The 24,728-nt window shown below is 43.8% G+C and overlaps 1 protein-coding gene across 1 annotated transcript in view; it reads right to left on the bottom strand.

Annotated features, from left to right (window-relative positions):
• The window catches only part of SAMD5 (sterile alpha motif domain containing 5), a 54,802-nt gene extending 33,715 nt beyond the window's left edge, over positions 1-21,087 (bottom strand). Inside the window, exon 1 of the mRNA XM_075338235.1 lies at positions 19,721-21,087. Coding sequence (XP_075194350.1) covers positions 19,721-20,185 — 465 coding nt within the window. The 5' untranslated portion in view covers positions 20,186-21,087. The remainder of the gene's footprint in view (positions 1-19,720) is intronic.
• Positions 21,088-24,728: the final 3,641 nt, after the last annotated feature.

Raw genomic sequence — 24,728 nt, forward strand, 5'->3', positions numbered from 1 at the left:
GGTCCAAATATCCATGGGTCTTCCCACCCTGATAATACTGGACCGCAGCTCTCTGCCTGTTTATTAAAAATAGGGGGGACATCATACTTTTTTTTTTTTTTTAAATATTCATTTTGTTCACAGCAGCATACAGGCTTCTTTCCCATGTTGAAATGCTTGTTGATTGGCTGTGCTGCGGCCTTTCAACAAACTTTGTTCAGCATCCGAAGAGCACCTGAACTCTGAACTTGAACACAGACTTAAGTAAAAGTTTGTGTTCAAGTTCGACACCAGACACTAGGTCATCCAGCAATCGCCCTCTCAATGATTGGAAGTGTGTGAGTGATTTGCTTCTTTTGCACCTGTGATGCCTCTACCTTATTGGGGGTCTTGCTGCATCCTGCTAGTGCATTAGTTCCTTGGCCTGGGCAGGTTATAACTGCTGCCCTCTATTTGCTGTAAGTAATTGCTGAATTTTTGGAGGAAATTTTTATCCCTCTTTTTGTTGCTTTTTTATGTACAGTCTACTTCTTGCACAAAGTACAAGGAAGGCCTGGATGCCTTTCTTGAGAAATAGAATAGTACAGGTTATGCGTATTAGATTCTGTGATGGAACTTTGATCCAGGGAACTACTCTGATTGCTATATGTGGAGTCGGGAAGGAATTTTTACAGTAATATGCCTCAGTAAAATCTGCCTCATGGCTTTTTTGCCTTCCTCTGGATCAACACGTTAAATTATATGTGCAACTCTTGAGTTAAGACTATTGATTTATGTCTACCTTCAACCTAAAAACTATGAAATTATAACATAGCCCATTGTGTAGAATTGCATACTTTTTGAGATTTGATTCAAGGGACAGTGGCTCTCATGACAGACTGCAAAAATGTCGCACATCGAAATAGAGATGTTTCTGAAGGATGCACATAGATTTCTGCAACTCCTTTCAAATGAATGGGGCAGTTTCAATCACTTTTGCAAGAAATTTTAAGTACATGAATCTACTTTTATCCCTTCATGACAGATGACGTAACGGCACGTCCTAAATCATGAAGGGGTAATCACCGCTGGCTGCTGTGAGCCCGCGGCAATCCCGGCATATGTCTGCTGATTTGTACAGCAGACATGTGTGCCTCACAGGCGCAGGTGGATCCGTGATCTACCTGTGCCTTTTAACCACTTAAATCGCGCTGTCAAAATGTGACAGCACAATTTTAAGCGCTGCACTTACCCGCCGCCATCAAAGGCCCCATGACGTGATCGTGGGGAGCCAATTGTTGCCATGGTAGCACAGGGAGATGTGCTGACTCCTGTCGCTATCATGACCCACTTCCTGTTACAGCCGGCAGAGAGCTGGCTGTAACAGAAAACGAGCATTTCTGCTGATCTGAGCTGTGCAGCTCTGATCGGGACAAATGAATGAGCGATCAGACTGATGATCCTAATAGTCCCCTAAGGGGTCTGGTAAAATAAAAAAAAGTTTAAAAAGTTTTAAGAAATTGAAAAAAATAAATAGTTCAAATCACCCCCCCCTATTCGCCCCATTGAAAATAAAGGGTTAAAGGAATAAAAAATATACACACATTTGGTATCGCCGAGTTTAGAAATGTGCTCGATCTATCAAAATATAAAATCAATTATAAAATCAATTAATCTGATCAGTAAACAGTGTAGCAGTAAAAAAAATTCCAAACCCAAATTACATTTTTTTATCACCACAAATTTTGCACAAAATGCAATAACAGGCGATCAAAAAGTAGCATCTGTGCAAAAATGATACTGTTAAAAATGTCAGCTCAATACGCAAAAAGTAAGCCATCAATGAGCCTTATATCCCAAAAAATGTGAACGCTACAGGTCACGGAAATTAGCGCAAAAAGTGCACCCCTTTTTGGACAAATTTCTGAACTTTTTTAACCTCTTAGATAAAAGTAAACCTATACATGTTTGGTGTCTACAAACTCAAACCGACCTGAGGCATCACATAGATACATCATGAACACAATGAATCCCAAAAAACAATCCCAAAAAACTTATAGTTTTATATAAAAAACATATACTATCCAAAAAAACAATCATGTTATACCAATTATTTTTGCATTTTTTCCGCACTTGGAATTTTTTTGATGTTTTTCAGTACACTGTATGGTAAAACATATAGTTTAATTTAAAAGTACAACTTATCTTGCAAAAAACAAGCCCTCATATGGCATGATTGACGCAAAAATAAAAAAAGTTACGGCTCTGAGAATAAGGGGAGCAAAAAACAAAAATGAAAAACGGAAAATTGCCCGGGCGGTTAAGGGGTTTAAGAATTTCTTATTCTTGTTAGTACCGGTAAGGATATAATTAATCCATCAGATAATTTCCTATTCTATAGCTGGTGTCACACATAACGACAACGACAACGACATCGCTGTTACGTCACCATTTTCTGTGATGTAACAGCGACCTTGTAAGTCGCTGTTATGATCGCTGCTTAGCTGTCAAACACAGCGACGCAGCAGCGATCATAACGTCGCTACATGTGCAGAGAGCAGGGAGCCGCGCACACTGCTTAGCGCTGGCTTCCTGCTCTCCTATCTACAGTACACATCGGGTTAATTAACCCGATGTGTACTGCAGCTACATGTCACAGTGCAGAGAGCAGGGAGCCGCGCGCACTGCTTAGCGCTGGCTTCTTGCTCTCCTAGCTACAGTACACATCGGGTTAATTAACCCGATGTGTACTGCAGCTACATGTGCACAGTGCAGGAACCGGCACTAGCAGCAAGAGCGGCGGAGGCTGGTAACGAAGATAAATATCGGGTAACCAGGGAAAGGTCTTCCCTTGGTTACCCGATGTTTACAGTGGTTACAGCTTTCCGCAGCTGCCAGACGCCGGCTCCTGCTCCCTGCTCGCTTCATTTCGTTACTCTCTCGCTGTCACACACAGCGATGTGTGCGTCACAGCGGGAGAGCGACGACGAAAAAATGAAGCAGGACATTCAGCAACGAGCAAGAGCAACGACCTCACAGCAGGGGCCAGCTCGTTGCTGGATGTCACACACAGCGACAGCGATGGGACGTCGCTGCAACGTCACAGAAAATGGTGACGTAGCAGCGACGTCGTTGTCGTCGTTGCTGTGTGTGACACCACCTTATGGTTGTCTTCCTGCTTCTAATCCCAGCACAAATAGAGAGATAGAGCTATTGGCCCCACATACAAACTATGGAAACTCCTTCTGCCTTCTCTGTAGTGTGTGCATTAGCCTGCTTATAATCTGTTAAAATGCAGAAATGATGTTAAGAGACATTTATATACAGTAAATGGATCTACCCAAAAGACCATGAGGCTGGGTAGAGAAGAGACTACATCACAAGCATGAAGACTTCCAGAAAAAATGATGGCCGTCTGTATGACAGATTCCATTAACAGGATGAAAACTCTAGATCTGCCTGTTGTTATACCATGTTTACGCTGCCTAATTAGAAGCCACAATAGTCAGAATCCAGGGCCCTACTATTCAGCAATAGCATGCTATATTCCTGACAAGACTCATTAGGTAAAAGGACCACGGGGGAACACTATTCTCCTTAAGGAGACTTTGCAAGCCAGTCTGGCTGCCAGGTAAGGGGACTTATAGCTGCAATGCCCCTAAAATTCCACGGGGGAACACTATTCTCCTTAAGGAGACTTTGCAAGCCAGTCTGGCTGCCAGGTAAGGGGACTTATAGCTGCAATGCCCCTCTGGGAAATATTCAAATTGTCTCTCCAGTAAAGGAGACAAACTCTAGCACAGCGCCACCTATTGGAAGTAGCGATCCTAAAAGTCACAAGTGGATTTTTGACAATCCTTTGCAATATGACTCAGGATATATAAGCCAGATCAGAATCCCAATTTGCAGACACGGTGTTTCGGGGTGCTTGCCCCTCGTCAGTGCAAAGTATGGGGGTGTCTGATCTGGCTGGCGCTGTGCTAGAGTTTGTCTCCTTTACTGGAGAGACAATTTAGGTAAAAGGAGTCATTCATCAGATGAACCATGCCACTAGACAGGAGAACACTACTCTTAATGTCAGTGCTGATTACATGCAACAAGAGATCTGCCTGAAAGAATAAACAGCAGATGGTTTACTTTTACAGAATTTCTTATCTTATCTATACCAATGTGTTATAGGTGATCACTGGTAGGTACAGCTAGCAGTATGCAAAGAGTTCACTCAACTTTTTCAATATCTTTGCAGTGAGGAGTGGCAATGTGCATGCTCAGTCCCCACTACGTACAACGTCTTGTCACCTTGGCCATATTGGTGCAAAGGGACACGAGTGGTAAGACTTAATCTGATCTAAACTTGGCAACTAACATTTTTACTTTTGTGCTTTCATGTATACATGTCTGTGCATTGGTAATTCAGTTATCTAGTGCATTTAAAAGGGGTTTCCACTACTTTAACATTGATGGCCTGTACTTACAATAGGTCATTAATATCTGATTGGCCAGGGTCTGACACCCTACACTCCCGCTAATCAGCTGTTTCCGCTGTTCAGTTCCAGAGCTGCCCCATCAACTGACAACGCCCGCGGCTGGATACTGCACATCCACCTCCCATTCAAATCAATAGAAGGTGGATGTGCAGTACCCAACCACGACCACTATCAGAAGATTGGGCAGTTCCAGAATTGAGCATTTCCGACCACCTGCTGCCGCTAGCGGCACTGAGAACAGCTGATCAGTAGGAGTGCGGGGTGTCGGACAACAGACAATCAAACATTGATGACCTTTCCTAAGGATAGGCTATCAGTGTTAAGTAGTGGACAGCCTCTTTAATGCTCCATATAGTAAGTACCTTTACTAGAATGGCCTAGACATGTACAGTACTTTTGCTTCTTCTCCCATCACCACATTTTGTTTGCTTTATGCTTCATGAACAATTTTCTGTGCATTTAAATGCAAATTTAAATATGTTTAGAATAAAATGATTCTATTTTTATAGCTGGATGGACACTTTGATTTTTGATTTTGGATCTCTGAATGATGATTACGTTGATGCAAGCCTTGTTTATATTCTTAGTAATTTTTGATAACTAATATGTTTAAATGGTTTATTTAACCATCATTCATTATCTCTCGTACATCACCCTGTTCATATCCATCCGGTTTGTTCCACTAGTCTATAAGCATGTTGTAAGTTGTTTATTGGGTTATATTGGGCTCCTTGTCTGATTTTTGGTAGTATATTTGGTTCTCCTATATGTTATTTTAATTCCTCTGTCTTTGATTGTTGTGAATACCTGCCTTAATCTAATTTGTGTGTTGCCTCTTAGAATAGGGTTTATCCCCCTGTAGGACAATCAAGCATATTAGCATATAATCATCCTTGCCTTAATTAAAGGGAAGGTGTCGTAAAAAAAAAATTCAATAACTGAAAAAATGTAAAGTAAATAATGTTTTAATGTTTAAATATTATTATTTGTTTTTAATTGAGCAAAATATAAAAAACAAAATTAAAAGGTTTGATATTTTCCACTGTTAAACACTAGGGGGAGCAGCTTCTGAAATCCTACAGAAATCCCACTGCAGAAAAAGCTCACATTACAGCTGCAGTAAAGATGGTGGAGTCTCCTGTGTGTGATGTCACAGCTCCCCCTCCCAATCTGAGTGTTTACAACAGATAACAGAAAATGACATGTAGGGACATAGTGCAGAGCCATTTTGTTGGTGACCAGAAATGTCTAAAGTGTCACCAAGGACAGCAGGAGTATCACACAGGATAGGATTAGATACACAGCTAAGCAGACAGTATCACACAGGATAGGATTAGATACATGGCTCAGCAGACAGCATCACACAGGATAGGATTAGATACATGGCTCAGCAGACAGTATCACACCGGAGGATTAGATACACAGCCCTGCAGACAGTATCACACAGGATAGGATTAGATACACGGCTAAGCAGACAGCATCACACAGGATAGGATTAGATACATGGCTCAGCAGACAGTATTACACAGGAGGATTAGATACACAGCCCTGCAGACAGTATCACACAGGATAGGATTAGATACACGGCTCAGCAGACAGTATCACCGGTACACACACAAGCCGACAGGTGGCAGGCGGAAGGGGGGGAGGGTTGAGCGGAGGGTGTTTTTGGAGACGGTAGCAGCGGCGGTACTCACATGCAGTGGCACACAAACACACACACAGCAGCGGCGGCGAGCAGAGCAAGGGCTGGGTAGAGCGGAGGGAAGGGGTGTCATTAGAGACAGTAAGGCGGGGGGAGGGCGGTGGCGGTAGCAGTAGCGGGGGCTGGGTAGAGCGGAGGGAGGGGGTGTCATCGGAGACGGTAACGGCGGGGAGAGGGGTGGCAGCAGTAGTGGGGGCTGGGGAGAGCGGAGGGAGGGGGTGTCATCGGAGATGGTAATGGGGGAGGGGGGGAGGCGTCCCGTACTCACACATCCCGGCGGTTGACAGGGGTAAAGTGGAGCAAACAGCATGGCTGTGAGCTCCACAATGATGGTGTTGATCTCCTCCCTCTGCTGTGATCTGGACAGCCCAGGGGGCACGTCCAGGTCACAGCAGACGCCTACGGTAACGTTACTGATGGGGTCGGATCCCGACCCCAGTTCTCTATGCACAGGGGCTGCCATAAAGGAGTGAGTAACTGTCATTACACACACAGCAAATCCAGCATGGCAGCCCCCAGTGCCTCCAGCAAAATTAGAATTAAATAAAAACTAAATAAGCAGCGATTTTCATTTTGTATTAAAAATACTTGATTTCATAATCACTACTTTTAATACAAAAATAAAAAAACGCGATACCTTCCCTTTAAGGGGTTTGGTATAATGTCTGGATTTTTGGCATTTGTTATACCTGTGTCTCATATACTGTAGATATTGTTATATGTTTTTGATAACATTCCTCCCCCTTCTATAATGGCTGTTTGCACAGGATATGGGCAATTTGTCATCCTGTATTACCTTAGTAATAAGGCCTGTTTATTCTGCGGCCACGCTATTATGGTAACTGCGTCTGGGAGTAACAAATTGGAGGGCAGAGTGTCCAGGCTTGCGTTCCAGAAGGTATCCCAAGTGAAAAGGTTTTGGTACCGTGTTAGCCAGTTGAAAAATTATTAAATGTTCTCAGTGAGAGGAACAAAATTATAATTTTGTTCCTCTCACTGAGAACATTTAAGAATGTATCCCAGTAACAGGATCTGAATCATTAGCTGCGCTCTGGGTGGTGACGTCCGGGGTGTGCGACCTGGAGTGCATGATCAATAGGCACTGACGACATCCGGTAATACTCCGACATAACTTCCTGATGCATCAGCTTTTACCCTCCCCTTTGTCTGGAATCATGTGGGAGTGACGCTACAGTGGCCGGAGATTACATCCGCCCTCAGGACATTTAAGGGCAGCAATTTCAAAGCCCTGTGCGCTATGTTATGCCCGGACATATTATGGTGGAGGTCCGTATTATTCTGACGGTAGGATCTGGTTCTTTTATATGCTGAGTTCTTTGTGCATGCTTTGTTAACACATTTTGGTTGACAATATTTTGACCATGTTGCTCCTTTTGCAGCTTCTGCTGTCCTGGCCATTATCCCCTGATGATTAAGCTATTTATGAAACGCGTCGGGAGGTCTAGGAGCGTTTAAGGTCAGATTGTTGCCACTGAGGGGTATTGTGAGGCTGTTGTTTTGCCCCCCTCTAGTGGACAACACATCTTTTTTTATTTATTTTCACCTCAGTGTGTAATTATGACCTTGCGTATGTTTTGGGGACATTTCTCTAACAACACTGGAGGGTGCTTTATATTGTGATCATTAGCATTTTTGGCGTACACATTATTATGGACATCGGTTGGATACAATTGATGTTGCATTTGTGTAACTAACATCTGTGTACACAGTGAGAGATTTGTTTTGGGACCAGGTTTTCTTACTGTAATTGTCCTTATTTGCGTATACAGTGGCAGCTCTGCATAACGTTAGCCTCTCGTACTGTATTATATTGGTTGGTTTTACAACCATTTATGTAGTGTGTGAAAAATATTTTAGTTAGGAATTATTAAAAGTTATATTTTATTATTGTCTTCACACAATTGGTTATACCACTTGCTTGGCTTATTTCATTCACCTTGTTTATATGCCTAAAACGCTTACTTTGAGTATATTTTTTTTAACAAATAAAATGAGCATATACCCAGCAGTAAGTATGTAAGAGGTCATCCGTCACAGGATGAGGTTTTAATACTAGAGGATAGAACAGTTCCAATTGGGATTCACCTTGTCACGTTGGCACGGTTTTTAGGCATTTCTGATCAAAAACAGTGTTTACTAAGTACCCTATATTATTTGTGTGTACTATATCTATTTACTTACTGCAGGATATATGCTCATATTGTTTCTATCTTAGATTTTATATTGTTAAATGGTGAAAGTGAGAACATGCTCCTATACATCACCTGTATACCAATTTATCCTCTGGCTCATTTCTTTCATTTTGCTATGGTTTTGTTAAACCCTGCCCATTTGTGGTCTAGTTTATAAGATTGTCAAACTGTTGAAAATGAATGTGTGTCTCCTACTGTCTCTGAAGACATATGCCTACACTCTTTGGCTTTCCTGCGCATGTGCACTGCTACACTTTGCTCTGTCCTCAGCAGGTCAGAGAGAAGTGCACATACACAGGAGCACAATGGAAGACACTGTGTGGATGAAATAGGACTCATCAGCCACAAGGAGCACGGTAATAGGACGTCGATCGTAAGAAAAGAGGAGGTACCGGATGAAGACTAGAGATGCTCATTGTACCGGAGTGCCCCGTAGGTGAGTATAATAGAAGCTATATTTTCTTTCCTTGCAGAGCAGATTTGTGAACTATATACAGCATTCTAGAATCCTATAACAGAGGGCTTACAGCTGATAGCCGTACTTTATGTGGGAATGACCTGGTGACAGGCTCCTTTTAAGGAAACCAATCTGCAAAGACTTCTTTTACTGATATTATTCATCTTTAGGTTACTACTCCTTTAAGTAGTTATTATTAAATTCTCTCCACAAAGCTTTACAGTGATGAGGCAAGTGATGATTCTGTCTACTCCCTGTCTCTCCTGCATTTTGTAGACATTACGGATTGAATACAGATTTCAGCACCGTCTCTGGGTCAATTTCGATGATAAGCCGCCTCCAACCCATATGTATATTTTCATAACCATGTTTATATTCAGAGAAGAAATTTTGGGTGGATATTTGGCACCATCATAAGAAAAAAAAATCAGCCACAGAAATAAATAGCATGCTACCTATATTTGTGGATTCTGCATGGAAATGCCAAAAAATGATCACCATTGCATAGGGATAATTCTTATATGGATCCACACAACAACAAACAACACATTCGCAGCAGATATCTGAGTGCTAGCTTTACATTCTTCTAAGAATTCAGAAGTAAATATGTGTCAGCATTAATCCGAGAAGTGAACAAACCCTGAAGTGACGCTTGGAGGACAGCATAAACAATGTAAATGAACAAATCAATAGGATACTAGTGAAATTTCTAAAGTATGGACTATGCCCATGAATATTCAGTTCTAATAACAAAGAAGTAAATCTTTGCCGACCCGTCAACCATACTATACTTTTCCGTGAATACCTTCATACATGTGCCTAGATGTGATCAGTGTGGTAACCTGCAGTAGGTTTGTGTTCAGAATTCTACAGCTGGAAAAATCCATGTCCTTTACAAAATATTAACTATAGGGTCCTCTACGTAGTTCCTTCTAAAAGTGGTGTTTGTGTCTCGTGTTGGAACTAGCAAGCCAAAAAGTCAATATTGACCCTTTAAATGGTGCTGCTACATGACTTAAAATATATTGCCAATTTGCCACACAAAAATCTCTATCTGCAGACACGTTTTTTTAGGAGCCCAAGATCATGCTCTCCACCAAGGTGCTGTCAAAAAAGTGAACAGTGCCACAACAAAATGAGGAAGAGCCCATAATAAACATTTCCCTGTTTTTCCAGACCAGAAGGCTCCAGTGAGGGTCAGGGATCAGCAGCTCTCCTTCACCGAAGCGCATGGTGAGCCGGTCATGTTCCCACCATCCACTTAGACTGCTACCACAGCAGAACTAAAAGCTCAATCTACATTGGCTCTCCACCCAAAAGAGAAAAGCCATAGGTTTCCCAGGAAAGCGAATCCTGATAGCTCCCCCCAGACTGACCAGAAGGGCACATGCCCTAAAAAGTCCTTGTGACAAGACTCACATGACAAGAGTAAGATCAGGTGAAAATATTTAAAATAAAGGGTAATTCTGACTGGAACTTTTGCCTCGAAATTAAAAAATTATGCATCCTAGCCAAAAGGCCTGGGATAAGGCTATGCACTGAAAAGTACAAAAGTTTTTTTTTAAGTGCATGCCGTGAAACTCAAGTGCAGTCCCGCGAAACTCAAGTGAGGTCCCTCCCGTTTCAATTACACAATGTTGTAATCGCTGACTCACTACGAAAGTACAAAGAGGGCCTGGATGTTTTTCTTGAAAAATGTAATATTACAGGTTATGAATACTAATTTTCATGATGTTATATTGAGCTAGCGAGCTAGTCTGATTGCAGTGTGTGGAGTCAGGAAGACATTTTTACCCTAATATGCGAAAGTGAGCATTTGCCTCATGGGGTTTTTGCTTTCCTCTAGATCAGACCTGGGCAAAGGGTGGCCTTCGGGTCACATCCGGCCCACCTACTGTCTGTGACCTGCCCGCTTGTCTTAGATCAGAGTTGGAGGTGTGGTGCCGCTTCTTCTCCTGCCGGGCGGGAACCTTTCAAATGACACACGCGTGCTGTACTGATGACATCAGGTCACAGAGAATGGTGCTGGGATGGGAACAGAGGACAGATTCCTGCGTTCCACTACCTACACTGTGCGGAGCTTCAGGATCGCTCACTGCCCTTGCTCGCTGGTCAGTAATGAGGGCAATCTGACCTGTTGTCCAGAGCTCCAGGCTCCGGGGGGCCCTGGCCAGATCAACCTCATCACATGCTGCATGCCGGGCAGGGAGCAATCCTGAATCTCCGCACAGTGTAGGTAGCGGAATGCAGTAATCTGTCTTCTGTTGCCTCCCCGACACCTTTCTCTGTGACACACGCGCACCCTGATGTCATCAGTATGGCATGTGTGCATGTCATTTGAAAAGTTCCCGCCCGGCAGGAAAAGAAGCAGCACCAGCCGGGGCCTGTATGGAGAGAAGAAGCAGCAGGGGCCACTACGAGAACAGCAGCGGTGCAGCCAGGTCCCGTACAAGAGAAGAAGCAGCTCAGCGGGGGGCCTGTACAGAGGTGCCTAAGGAGGGGTTAATAAGGAGGGAGAGGTGAGTGATGACTAATAACCTGAGAAGGGGACAATGGGGGGTAACTGGTGACTAATATTGGGGGTGTTGTGATGTAGTATATGGGAATGTAGTGATGTAGTTTTACAGGTGTAGTATTTAGGGGTGTAGTGGTGTAGTTTATTACAGGTGTGGTATATAGTGATGTAGTTTATTACAGGTGTAGTATATGGGGGGTGTAGTGGTGTAGTTTATGACAGGTGTAGTATATATACACAAAACCTTGTAAATAGAATACATAGCCTGTCAAACTGAACAGATATTGCAACACATAAGAACACCACAGTATTAGGCTAAAAAATTGAATTTTATTAAATACACTTTAAAAGACAAAAAGCGAAAAAATAGATAACACTGCATAAAAAACCCAGACCTGGTGCAAACAGAATATATGTATATATCAGAGTTGGTTAAAGGTAATTTAATAGAGAGTGGATCTAGGTGACACAAGGGATGAGCCCCAAAGAAAATAACAAACAGCAGGCAAAAAAGGCCAAACATGCAAAAAAGCTAAAAGACCTTTGTAAAGTGCCAAGTGCTGGAAAAATTGCACTGCTTTAAACCAAAAGGTTTTGTTATTTATGGTTGGTCACAGTAAGAGGGTCCCGACCAGTACATTGTGCAAACAGGTGGGTCCAAATAAGGTAAAGTGACCAGTGCAATTAATATATGCAGACAAAAGTATACATGGAAAGGGCAGATTTAATCAAAAAGATCCATTACCTCAGGAGAGTAAAGCACCAGGACAGGCAACCTCAACATATGTTTCCAAATGGGTCTTCGTCAGGACGAAGACCCATTTGGAAACATATGTTGAGGTTGCCTGTCCTGGTGCTTTACTCTCCTGAGGTAATGGATCTTTTTGATTAAATCTGCCCTTTCCATGTATACTCTTGTCTGCATATATTAATTGCACTGGTCACTTTACCTTATTTGGAACCACCTGTTTGCACAATGTACTGGTCGGGACCCTCTTACTGTGACCAAACATAAATAACAAAACCTTTTGGTTTAAAGCAGTGCAATTTTTCCAGCACTTGGCACTTTACAAAGGTCTTTTAGCTTTTTTGCATGTTTGGCCTTTTTTGCCTGCTGTTTGTTATTTTCTTTGGGGCTCATCCCTTGTGTCACCTAGATCCACTCTCTATTAAATTACCTTTAACCAACTCTGATATATACATATATTCTGTTTGCACCAGGTCTGGGTTTTTTATGCAGTGTTATCTATTTTTTCGCTTTTTGTCTTTTAAAGTGTATTTAATAAAATTCAATTTTTTAGCCTAATACTGTGGTGTTCTTATGTGTTGCAAAGGTGTAGTATATAGTAGTGTACTATAAGGGGTGTAGTGATGTAGTTTATTACAGGTGTAGTATATAGTGGTGTAGTATGTGGGGTGTAGTATATGGGGGGTGTAGTGATGTAGTATATGTAGTATATGGGGGTGTAGTGGAGTAGTTTGTTACATATGTAGTATATGGGTGGTGTAGTGATGTAGTATATAGGGGTGTAGTATATGGGGGTTTAGTGGTGTAGTTTGTTGCAGGTGTAGTATATGGGGGGGTATAGTGATGTAGTATATTACAGGTGTAGTATATAGGGGTGTAGTATATGGGGGTATAGTGATGCAGTTTTACAGGTCTAGTATATGGAAATTTGGTGATGTAGTATATTACAGGTATAGTATATAGTGGTGTAGTGTATAGGAGTGTGGTATATGGGGAGGTGCAGTGAGGTAGTTTATTACAGGTGTAGTATATGGGGGGTGTAGTTATGTAGTATGTGGGGGGTGTAGTGGTGTAGTATATGACAGGTGTAGTATATAGGGGTGTAGTATATGGGGGTGTAGTGATGTAGTATATTACAAGTGTACTATATGGGAATGTAGTGATCTAGTATATTACAGGTGTAGCATATGGGGGGTGCAGTGATGTGGTATATTACAGATGCTGGAGCTGGACCCCACATACCTGCCATGTAGCAGTATCTGCTGGAATCAATGACCTCAGAGATGTCTTTTCCTAAGGCTCCTTCTGAAGTGGTTTAATGAGAAGTATGTAGAGCGCATCGAGTAAGTGTGGATACAGGGTGGTTATATATAAGTCATACCCAGATCTGATCATATGCCGGGATGCCGGTCTTTGAAAGATTTGCTATTTTAGGTCAAGATGTGATGTTAGTTTTTTAAACACTGTAAAGTTGTCAATTTTCTAAAGTGAACAATCACAAGTTCATTAAAGTTCATCATCTCATCATTAAATAATGATGTAATTAGGTCCTCCATAATTTCATTGAATTTTTGTATAGTTTAACTTACTGTTTGTTTATGAAGGGATAGTATATATACTATATATACAGTATTGGGTAGAACTAAGTTAATTATATTAGTCCGGCCCTTTAAAACCATTCCAATTTCTCATGCGGCCCCATGGGAAAATTAATTGCCCACCCCTGCTTTAGATCAACATATTAAGCTATGGGTTGAACTTGATGGACTTATGTATACCTTCAATCTTAAAACCATTAAACCCAGTGAATTCAGACACTTTAGGTCATTACTCCTGAGGTACTTCTGTATCTCACGTCTTCAGACTACTTGACTACATGACTTCAGTCTCAGGTTAAGGGTCACCTAACCAGATAACTATGGTATATAAGCTAAGTTGCGCACACACTGAAGCTTCTACCCAGTGTCAGGCCAGGCCAAACCCAATGACCTTAGCAGCCAATACACTTGGTTTAGCGTTATGGCAGAGAAGCCTTTAGCTGTACAGGACAGATAAATTCCTCTTATATTCATTCTTCACCTTGTGTGAAGTGTCAAATCGGAAAATGAAATAGTTAAACAACCTTTATACAGCAAAAGAGAGCAGGGACTGCCACCTGATGGAAGTAGCAATCCTACAAAGGGCCTTGCCAATTATTTTAATGGCCCTTTAAAGAATTGGTATTAGCTTTTAGGAATGCTACTTTCAACAGGTTGCACTAAAGTTTGTGCCCTCTTCTTCTGTTAAGTAGTATTTTGCAAATTTAATTTCCAGGGGAACATTGCATGGCCTATAAGTCTCCATACATTCACTTGGCACTTTCCACAAGGAGAAGAATTAATATAAGAAGAAATCCTCTGTTCAGTTGAATATTAAAATTCACGTCATTAAGATATTAAACATATTTTGTATTTCTACGAACCTATCAGCAAATCTTCTTATTTTATATTACAGAATATTAAAAATGCTAATAAATGCTGTAGTGTAACTGTGCTGTATATAATTCATGTTAAATTAACACTATCCTATATAAACACCATATACTTTATTTAACTGTAAAAGAGTAACGATGCAGCTGAGAAAAACTCAACATGTCTGCGGCTAACCTGTCAATGTGATGTAAGTTGTCATTTATGGTGGTTTTAAGCAGGCTTTACACGCTACGATATCGTTAATGATTTATCGTCGGGGTCACATTGTTTGTGACGCACATTTGGCGTCATTAACGATATCGCAGTGTGTGACACTTATGTGCGACCTAAAACGATCGCAATAGCGGCCAAAATCGTTTGCCGCGGAGAGGTCGTCCTAAAACAAAAAATCGTTCTCTTCGAATTAGCGATGTTGTTCGTCATTCCTGCGGCAGCACACATCGCTATGTGTGACACCGCAGGAGCGAGGAACATCTCCTTACCTGTCTCCACCAGAAATGCAGAAGGAAGGAGGTGGGTGGGATGTTTACGTCCCGCTCATCTCCGCCCCTCCGCTTCTATTGGACGGCTGCCGTGTGACGTCGCTTTGACGGCGCACGACCCGCCCCCTTAGAAAGGAGGCGGATTGCCGGCCACAGCGACGTCGCAGGACAGGTAAGTCCGTGTGACGGGGGTAAGTGAGGTTGTGTGATTTGCTGTGTCGCACAACCGACGGGGGCGGGTACGATCGCTTGCGATCTCGCTACCAAGATCGCAACGTGTAAAGCCCGCTTTAGGGTCCCCGAAAGGACTGATATAAAATATATCTTTAGCCTGATGGGTCTACTTGTAGAAAAAACATTTTCATTCAATAAATTTATCATTTTAGGGGCTCATGCACATTGCATAAATATAATTATTATTATTATTATTTATTATTATAGCACCATCAATACCATGGCGCTTTACATGTGAAAGGGGTATACATAATAGGGACAAGTACAGTAATGATAAACAATACAAGGCACAGACTGGTACAGGAGGAGAGAGGTCCCTGCCCACGAGGGTTCACAGTCTACAAGGGATAGGTGAGGATACAGTAGGTGAGGGTAGGTAATTTATTGAATGTTCTCACTGAGAGGAACAAAATTATAATCTTGTGATACCTTTTAATGGCTAACTAAAATAAAATAAAGTGATGTTATAAAGCAAGCTTTCGAGACATCTCAGGTCTCTTCATCAGGCAGGGTATGACAAAATATCTGAAGAAACACAAATATATGCACAAAACAGAGCAGAGGGATGGCATAATAAAAGACATTTAAATAAACAAACACTGAGCTTAAGCTGGTGTCACACACAGCGACAACGACAACGACGTCGCTGCTACGTCACCATTTTCTGTGACGTTGCAGCGACGTCCCGTCGCTGTTGCTGTGTGTGACATTCAGCAACGACCTGGCCCCTGCTGTGAGGTCGCCGGTCGTTGCTGAATGTCCAGCTTCATTTTTTGGTCGTCACTCTCCCGCTGTGACACACACATCGCTGTGTGTGACAGCGAGAGAGCGACGAAATGAAGCGAGCAGGAGCCGGCACTGGCACCTGCGGTAAGCTGTAACCAGCGTAAACATCGGGTAACCAAGGGAAGACCTTTCCCTGGTTACCCGATGTTTACGCTGGTTACCAGCCTCCGCCGCTGTTGCTGCCAGTGCCGGCTCCTGCACTGTGACATGTGGCTGCAGTATTCATCGGGTAATTAACCCAATGTATACTGTAGCAAGGAGAGCAAGGAGCCAGCGCTAAGCAGTGCGCGCGGCTCCCTGCTCTCTGAACTGTGACATGTAGCTGCAGCACACATCGGGTTAATTAACCCGATGTGTGCTGCAGGAGAGCAAGGAGCCAGCGCTAAGCGCGGCTCCCTGCTCTCTGCACATGTAGCACAGCGACCTTATGATCGCTGCTTCTGCTGTGTTTGACAGCTAAGCAGCGATCATAACAGCGACTTACAAGGTCGCTGTTACGTCACCGAAAATGGTGACGTAACAGCGACGTCGTTGTCGCTGTCGTTTAGTGTGAACCCAGCTTTAGAGAGTGAATCCTTAATTACTTAATAACTAAGGGTAGATAATGTAATGGTCATTGGTATTAGAGCTTATGTTAAAGACATAACAAATGAGTCAAGTAACACAACTTTTAATATGGAATCTGACATAGAAAAAAGTTCTTTGCCTCAATGTAAAATGAAACATTAGGGCACAGTAAGGATCCATCCAATACTTTGGTTCCACACAGACGCATGGGGCAGGATTTTTATTTTTTTCATAGCACTTACTTTAGTTATGTGAAGGTACGATGGCTAGACTAACAGAAATCCCTCCTGTTCCCATCGGATCAGCAACTGTCTAGAATAGCGTTAAATATATGACACAATGCATTCCTACTGCAATAATGCTGAGCAGAGAAATGTATGCCTTCCATGATAATGGCCCCCTTCAGTGTGGACAAAGACAGCGCATTCCTGAAAATCCATTTCCAGTCCGAACTAATCCGTGCTGAACCATTGCTGGAATGTGCAGGGCACTCCACCGGTCACTGCTGAGATATGCACAGGCTAAGGAGCTAATTACCAATTAACCTGAAAAATCAATGAATCATTTGACCTCATGACGTTTCACTGGTCAATAAATGTATACCTGTCCCCATATGGCTCCTCCACATGGTAAAACAATAAAATATGCAATCACTTAGCTAGGAGTGCCATGTAGCTGCTGTGGCATATGTACAGAATGTGGCAATTTAGCATAGACATGAAAACTATTCAGTAGAGAATAATAGCAAGCATACAGTATTTGGTGATGCTATTGAATCCAGCAGTAGACCACATCTCTTATCCATTGCCTCTCTATAACAGAGGTGAAACTCATTTTAGGAATGCCCACTGCATTGACAAATTATCGCAATCACCCTCCAAGGCTTAGAGGGAACATTACCTAGGAACCAGCAATTTATAGGAAACGCTGTGTAGATTATCCTTCCTATTGAACTCAGATGTCACTTCTTTCTTTCTATTGCTTCCTAAATGGCCGCGTGTTACTGATTCTCAAGGACGGGCTTGTCTATGGCTGATGTGACAGCACTGTTCCCCGAGGTAAGAGAACACTGATCTCTGTGGCAAATGAAAGTTTCAAAGCCAATTATACTTAAATTGTCAACAGACCCCAAAGCCGGTGCTGAAATGACCTGCAGAGGGGTAAGTGAGTGGCCGACCATATCTGTGCCCATGGGAGACATAGACAGACAGCTCCTTCCGTAATGAGGAAGACCATGGAGGCTGTGGAGGTATATAGCTGGAAATAAGAACTAAAGTCTTTCCAAATATCACTGATAGTGACTTCAGATAGGATGGCTGAAGTAATCTACGTTTTCACTATGTAGTGATTTAGGGTGCTGAAGAGAGGGACAATGAATATACAATATACATATATATATATATATATATATATATATATATATATATATATATATATATATATATGTCCAACAATGTAGACCAGCTCACTCCTGTGAATCACCTGGATCCTCAGCTGACCTGGTTAACTCCGTAGTGCCCGGATCATGACGTAGGAGTCCATCCATACAAATGTGAACAACAACAAGGCAAAATCCAGCAATAACGTGAGCAGTCCAGGATGCTGTTAAAAAATTTTTTCTTTCTTTTTATTCATAAATTCATTAAAATATAGTGGTCCAAGCAATTCAGAACAGCATTATCGCAGGAAAATAGCATGGACATCTCCACCTTGGTATGTCTAGTAGGGATCCGGTTTGGAAAGCATCAATGTAAACCATCTGGAGTGTTCAGTGAGTTCCTCAACTTGGTGGACCATGCAGGAGATGCCTGGCATAGACATAAAGTTGTCATACTACTATGGTTAAAAATCCTGCCGCAGACCCTTACTGTTTGTATATGGATGGAGGCCCCAGAAGAGTTGGCATAGAAAGCCTTGCTGGTCATTGTTGAGCCAGTATATATATATGAACAACAACAAGGCAGAATCCAGCAATAATGTGAGCAGTCCAGGATGCTGTTAAAAAAAAATTTCTTTCTTTTTATTCATAAATTCATTAAAATATAATGGTCCAAGCAATTCAGAACAGCATTATCGCAGGAAAATAGCGCAGATAGGACTACGCGTTTCAGCGGTAGAATCCGCCTTCTTCACGGTCTAGAATTCTGGTGATTCCGGTGATTCTGGACCGTGAAGAAGGCGGATTGTTGTTCATATATATATATATATATATATATATATACTGGTTCAACAATGACCAGCAAGGCTTTCTATGCCAACTCTTCTGGGGCCTCCATCCATATACAAACAGTAAGGGTCTGCGGCAGGATTTTTAACCATAGTAGTATGACAACTGCAGGATTTTTAACCATAGTAGTATGACAACTTTATGTCTATGCCACGCATCTCCTGCATGGTCCACCAAGTTGAGGAACTCACAGAACACTCCAGATGGTTTACATTAATGCTTTCCAAACCGGAGCCCTACTAGACATACCAAGGTGGAGATGTCCATGCTTATATTAGACAAATTTCATGTATATTAATATTAATGAATGTATATGTCACACCCACATTGAAAGGCAATGTGTTACTCTGTATTTAAAATTACTTTTTTTTATACATGTTGCACATACTATGGTTAAGAGTGCCTATTGGACCAGAAACGCGTCGGTTCTTTTAAGCTGCTTGTCATCACTTCATTTTAATAAACCAAACAAAAGGTATCTTGTTATCCACTAGATGGATGTGCTGAGATATTTCTGTTTCCCATGCTAATATTAATTCATTTACGCTCTAGTCTCTAGAACTCTGCATAACAATAAAATAAGTACAAAATGAGATATTATGATTGTAAACCAGTGACTGATGCAGCCCCAGAAAGGACTGAGCAGCATGTAATCACTTTTGGGAAAACTCCCTCCCCAGCCACTAGGGGGCGCTTCAATCACCACTAACTCTCAATATATAGCAACAAGTATGCCAATCAGTGCTGATATATGAGCATAGAGAGCAATATCCAGAATGGCTGATAGGTATGTATTTTCATCTGAATTATCTTTACGTGTTTGGTAATGAAGCAATGCACTGCCACATATTGTTATCTTGCACATCTTACCTTTTTGGAGAACGGTGGTTTACTGAGATTGACTCCATCCCGAATGAGTTTATCCCTTATCATGATCTTTAACTTCAGCTTAGGATAAGTAACCAAGTTCTTACTCAGTTGGCCACTTTTATTACTCCTTGGAACTGGTTTATGACCCTGGGCTTCTCTCCAAGCTTTGGTTTCATACTGCTCCACCAAGTGACTAGTGTAGATATCAGGTGTAGGAGCATCTACCTGTGGTTCTAAGGTGAAATATAATCCACTTGCAGCCTCCTTCTCTTCTTCTCTTAGTCTGTGGACGGCATCATGGATCTTCTTCCGATGCTGCTGGATCATTACTCCGATGGCATCCAAATCAGGGTCCCCAATCTGTTTGCATACCTCCAAATCATCATAGCCATTATCCACAAAAGATTCTGCATACTGAGAAAGCTGCAATGCTTTCAGCCATTCATATACTATATTTGCACACATGGTGAGTTAAAAAAATAAAAATAAAAAAACTGAAAAAAATCCCTTGAAAATATTTTAGGTAGGAAAGACGTGTTGTTTACTTCCAACAATAAATGCTACAATAAAACATCCAAAAGTTCGAATGAAACCCCCGTCCTGTAACCGACAGCTGACTCCTCACAGGTAAACAGCTGGGAGACAGCAATAAGACGTGATGCAGCAGTGGCACCTGATGGTCTGGGTCATTCTGCAGCCAGGACGTGACCAGTCCGTGTACTGGAAATAGAAAAGCAATCCCAGAAAACAGCGCAGATGTAGACAGTGCCTGTGTGCTTGCCTCAATCAGAGGAGTAAAGTGGTTACACCTCAGCTGTCTCCTGCATCACTGATACTGTGCAGGAACACTCCAGGCACCACCCTGATGCCATGGTCCTAGATATTTCCCAAACAAGTTAGTATTGAGCGGCACGCTGCTACTTTTTTCTTTCCCATTAGCTCCAGTATTCCGCTCTAGTGTTCCAGAGCAATCCTGCGAGGCTGTGTCTTCCACGCTCTTCCGAACAGTTTTCTTCTCTCCTCCCGCCCTGCCTTCATCTCTGGGATGCCAGACACACTACTTGCTCCTCCACCAGTCAATACACTCCAGAAAAAATCTCTAGTGTCAGGTTAGCCGGCAGCGCTGGCTCCTCTGGTCCTGCGGCCACACCTTGGCATGTTCTTACCACCTAGTTCCTTGCAGCTTCTCCTCGTCCCTCTCACAATACACACTATTTCTTATTTATTGTTCCAGGTTACATTGGCAGCCGCTTCGCAGAGAGGATTTCCAGTGTAGTTCAGCCGGCAGCCTCTGCTGTGTGTGAATGCGGGGAGGGGACTTGATTCAAGATTAATCTGCAAGGGAATCCAGCAGGCAATTTGGCTGTGGACAGTCTGCTTCCATAAGGTTATTTGTGTCATTCATTCTTCTTTATATCCAGCCTTTTATCTCGCCTTTAATTTGTCTTGCATTCACAGCAGAAATGCTAATTCTTCTTTACATTTCCTGTTGTATTCCAGCCTCATTCATACAAACAAGGGATCCCGAAGCCTTTAATGAAATGTTCCAATGTGTCAGTTATTCTGAATAGCAGCGGAAAGTAAGAATCTCCTAGATGAGCCTTGAGTATTAGCCTATTGTAAAACTGTTCTGAGGCTGATGGAAATCCCAACTGCTGCCTAAACAGACTCCGGGAACATCTGTACCCCACTTATCTGCAGCAATGTGTGCCACTGGTGGACACAGACAGAAAAGGGCCCTGAGCAAGAACAATAAATAGGCACTTTGCAGACCAAGAACTCATAAAACACAAAATTGCACCAGCATTGGAGGTAAACATGGACCCCTTACCTCTTGGGCCCCTGTGCACACAGGTTGCACCAATGATATGTCCACCCGATGTATAAATTCTACAATATGGAATTAACAGCAGCTTAGGTGAAATCCAAGGTAGACTGATTCTTCTCAGGAGCTTAAATGGTTTTAGTTTTATTTATTTGTGGTTTGAAATGCCTTTTCTGAATATTATTATCACTTTGCAGGCAGATAGTGTGCCGCCCCTGTATCAGCAGCCGAGCTGCTCAAATCCGGATCCGCGGTGGCTCGAGGGGTCTTCGGACCCGAACGTCGTGCGGCCACTCAAATGAAGGTGGTATTTACAGGGGATTGTGTTACAGTTCGTGATGCCACCAGTTGTATGTAGTAATTTGGAGTACCACCGCTGCAGTTGGGAGTACTCGGGGGTGATGGAATAGGGCAGCTAGGTGTTAAAACCCTCCACGGGTAGGGGGGATGCCCCGGGACTCGGTGATGGTGACTGGGGAGTGCCGTCGGGTGAGAAGGGGTCACTTGTGTACTCAGTCCATTAAGCTGACACCGACAACTGGATAATCTAAAATTCTGGATACCGCTGCCTCTGAGAGGAGCTAGTTCGGGTCCCGTCCCCAATGGTGCTACCTGGTGATCCGTGACCTGCCTCCTGGCACGAAGTTCACTTCTCTATTGGTCCCAGTAGTATAACCATAACCAAGAAGGAGGTGGATATTGCACGGGAGGACAGATTGTGCAATACCCTGTGACGACCTGATAGTCCAGGGCGTCACAATAGCATTCTGGTTGCTATATCCAGTTGGAAGACATTTTCACACAGTGCAGTTTCCATTATATTCGTGCTTGGTAAAAAGGAATGAATCTCAGAAATGGAAGAAAGATCTAAAAAAGGAATGACCTGGCCTGGAATATCAGTATCATTTAAGCTCCAAGCCACATTTTAAATTATTTCACATATTTATCTCTTTGACTATAATTTTCAATTTCTTTATAAAGGTTTATTTACAGCTGGCAGATTTGTTGTACAAATTTCTGCAACTGTCACATTTACATTATTAGGATTTGGAGAGATCCAAGTGTAATGCGGGCATCACACGATACGATCTATCGTGCGATCGCACGAGCGATCATACCCGCCCCCGTCGTTTGTGCGTCACGGGCAATTAATTGCCCGTGGTGCACAAATTCATTAAACCCCCATCACATGCACTTACCTGCTGAGCAACGTCCCTGTGGACGGTGAACATCCACTTCCTGAAGGGGGAAGGATGTTCGGCGTCACAGCGACGTCACACAGCGGCCAGCCAATAGAAGCGGAGGGGCGGAGATGAGCGGGACATAAACATCCCGCCCACCTCCTTCCTTCCGCATTGCCGGTGGGATGCAGGTAAGCTGTGTTCATCGTTCCCGGGATGTCACACGGAGCGATGTGTGCTACCCCGGGTATGATGAACAATCGGCGCAGAGAAGAAACGACTTTTTGAAAAGGAACGAGGTGTCAACGAGCAACAATAAGGTGAGTATTTTTGCTCGTTCACCGTCGCTCGTAGCTGTCACATGCTACGATATATCAAACGATGCCGGAGGTGCGTCAGTTACGACGTGACCCCGCCGACATATCGCACAATATATCATCTCATGTGACGCCCGCATAAGGAGTGTTGTCACGCTCCCCGGGTCCCCTGCGCTGCCCTCCGGCTCACCTGTCACGCTCCCCGGCTCCCCTGCCTCGCTTCTGGTTCCTCGGTCCGGTCACCGCCGCTCCCCGCTCTCCAGCACCCATTGCCGGCGCGTCCCCGGCGTCCTGGTCCCCGCTCCCGGCGCCCGTCGGCTTCTCAGCCCCAGCCCGGCCCTGCTGCTTCCTCCTCGCAGCTTCCTGCTCTGGCTTCTGGCACTCGGGCCGCGCGCATGCGCATTAGGGCGCGCGCGCGGTCATTGACCCTTTCTTAAAGGGCCAGCGTCCATTAACAGGAAATGATGCAAACAGGTACAGGGTATAAAGGGGTTTAATGTCCAAGGGGGCGGGGCCTGATCTTCGTGTTTCTTAAGCTAGGAGTCAGGTCTCCTGGTGTCTCTGTGATATACTCACCTATCTCTCTTGTAGAGCCGTGCCTGCCTCGCCATCCGGTCCTGCCGAATCCCGAACCCCGAACGCTGTCCATCTGCCATCCTGACAGTCCGTACCATCTCGGATCCCTGCGGTGACCCGTCATCTCGCTCCAAAGGTTCCGGACCCCGCCTGACATCTTCTCGGCTTCCGAACCTGAGCTGCGTCACCCGGACTACCATCAGTGACTCCGTGGTCCCAGGGACTTCTCCGTTATACTCGTGTGCACGGACTGTTCTGCTGCCTATAGTGCTCCAGCTACCGGACCCCTTACCACCATCTAGGAGTTCGGCCCAGTGGATCCACCTCCTGGGTCTGCCCATCCACCTGGCCCTGACAGTAAGATCAGGCCATGGATCCCGCTGCAGCACTAGCAGCCGTACAGGAGGAACTCCAACGCCAGCGTGAGACTCAGACCCGCATGCTGCAATTCATGTCTTCTGTGGACGCCCGCCTGAACACGCTACAAGCGGCAGTTACGTCTTCAACATCCCGGGCTTCCACTAGTCAATCCACGGCTCCAGCTCCCGTGGCGACTTCTTCAGATACTTCCAGACTTTGTTTGGCCTCACCACCCCGGTACGCCGGAGACCCCAAGACCTGCAGGGGATTCTTAAACCAATGCTCCCTCCATTTCACGCAGCTGCCGCATTTGTTTGCCTCCGACCAAGCCAAGGTCGCCTTCATCATGTCCCATCTAGAGGGTGAGGCACTGGCGTGGATGAACCCCTTGTGGGAGAAGGGGGATCCTGTGACCACGAACATCCAGGAGTTCCTGCAGGCATTCCGTGGCACCTTTGATGAGCCCGGACGCGCCTCCGCGTCTGCTTCGTCTCTTCTCCGGTTACGTCAGGGGACTCTGACGGTGGGTCAATACGCAATCCGGTTTCGCACCTTGGCGTCGGAACTCGGGTGGAACAACGAGGCCCTAACCGCCGCCTTCTGGGAAGGACTCTCGGGGCGAATTAAAGATGAGCTGGCGGGTCGTGACGTACCGACCACCCTGGATGCCCTGATTGCCCTAGCGACTCGAGTGGACATTCGCTTTCAGGAGCGATCTAAGGAAGTGTCCCGTGAGAGACGTCCGGTAC

This window comes from Anomaloglossus baeobatrachus, chromosome 3, assembly GCF_048569485.1.
Source record: "Anomaloglossus baeobatrachus isolate aAnoBae1 chromosome 3, aAnoBae1.hap1, whole genome shotgun sequence".
NCBI classification, from domain to species: domain Eukaryota; kingdom Metazoa; phylum Chordata; class Amphibia; order Anura; family Aromobatidae; genus Anomaloglossus; species Anomaloglossus baeobatrachus.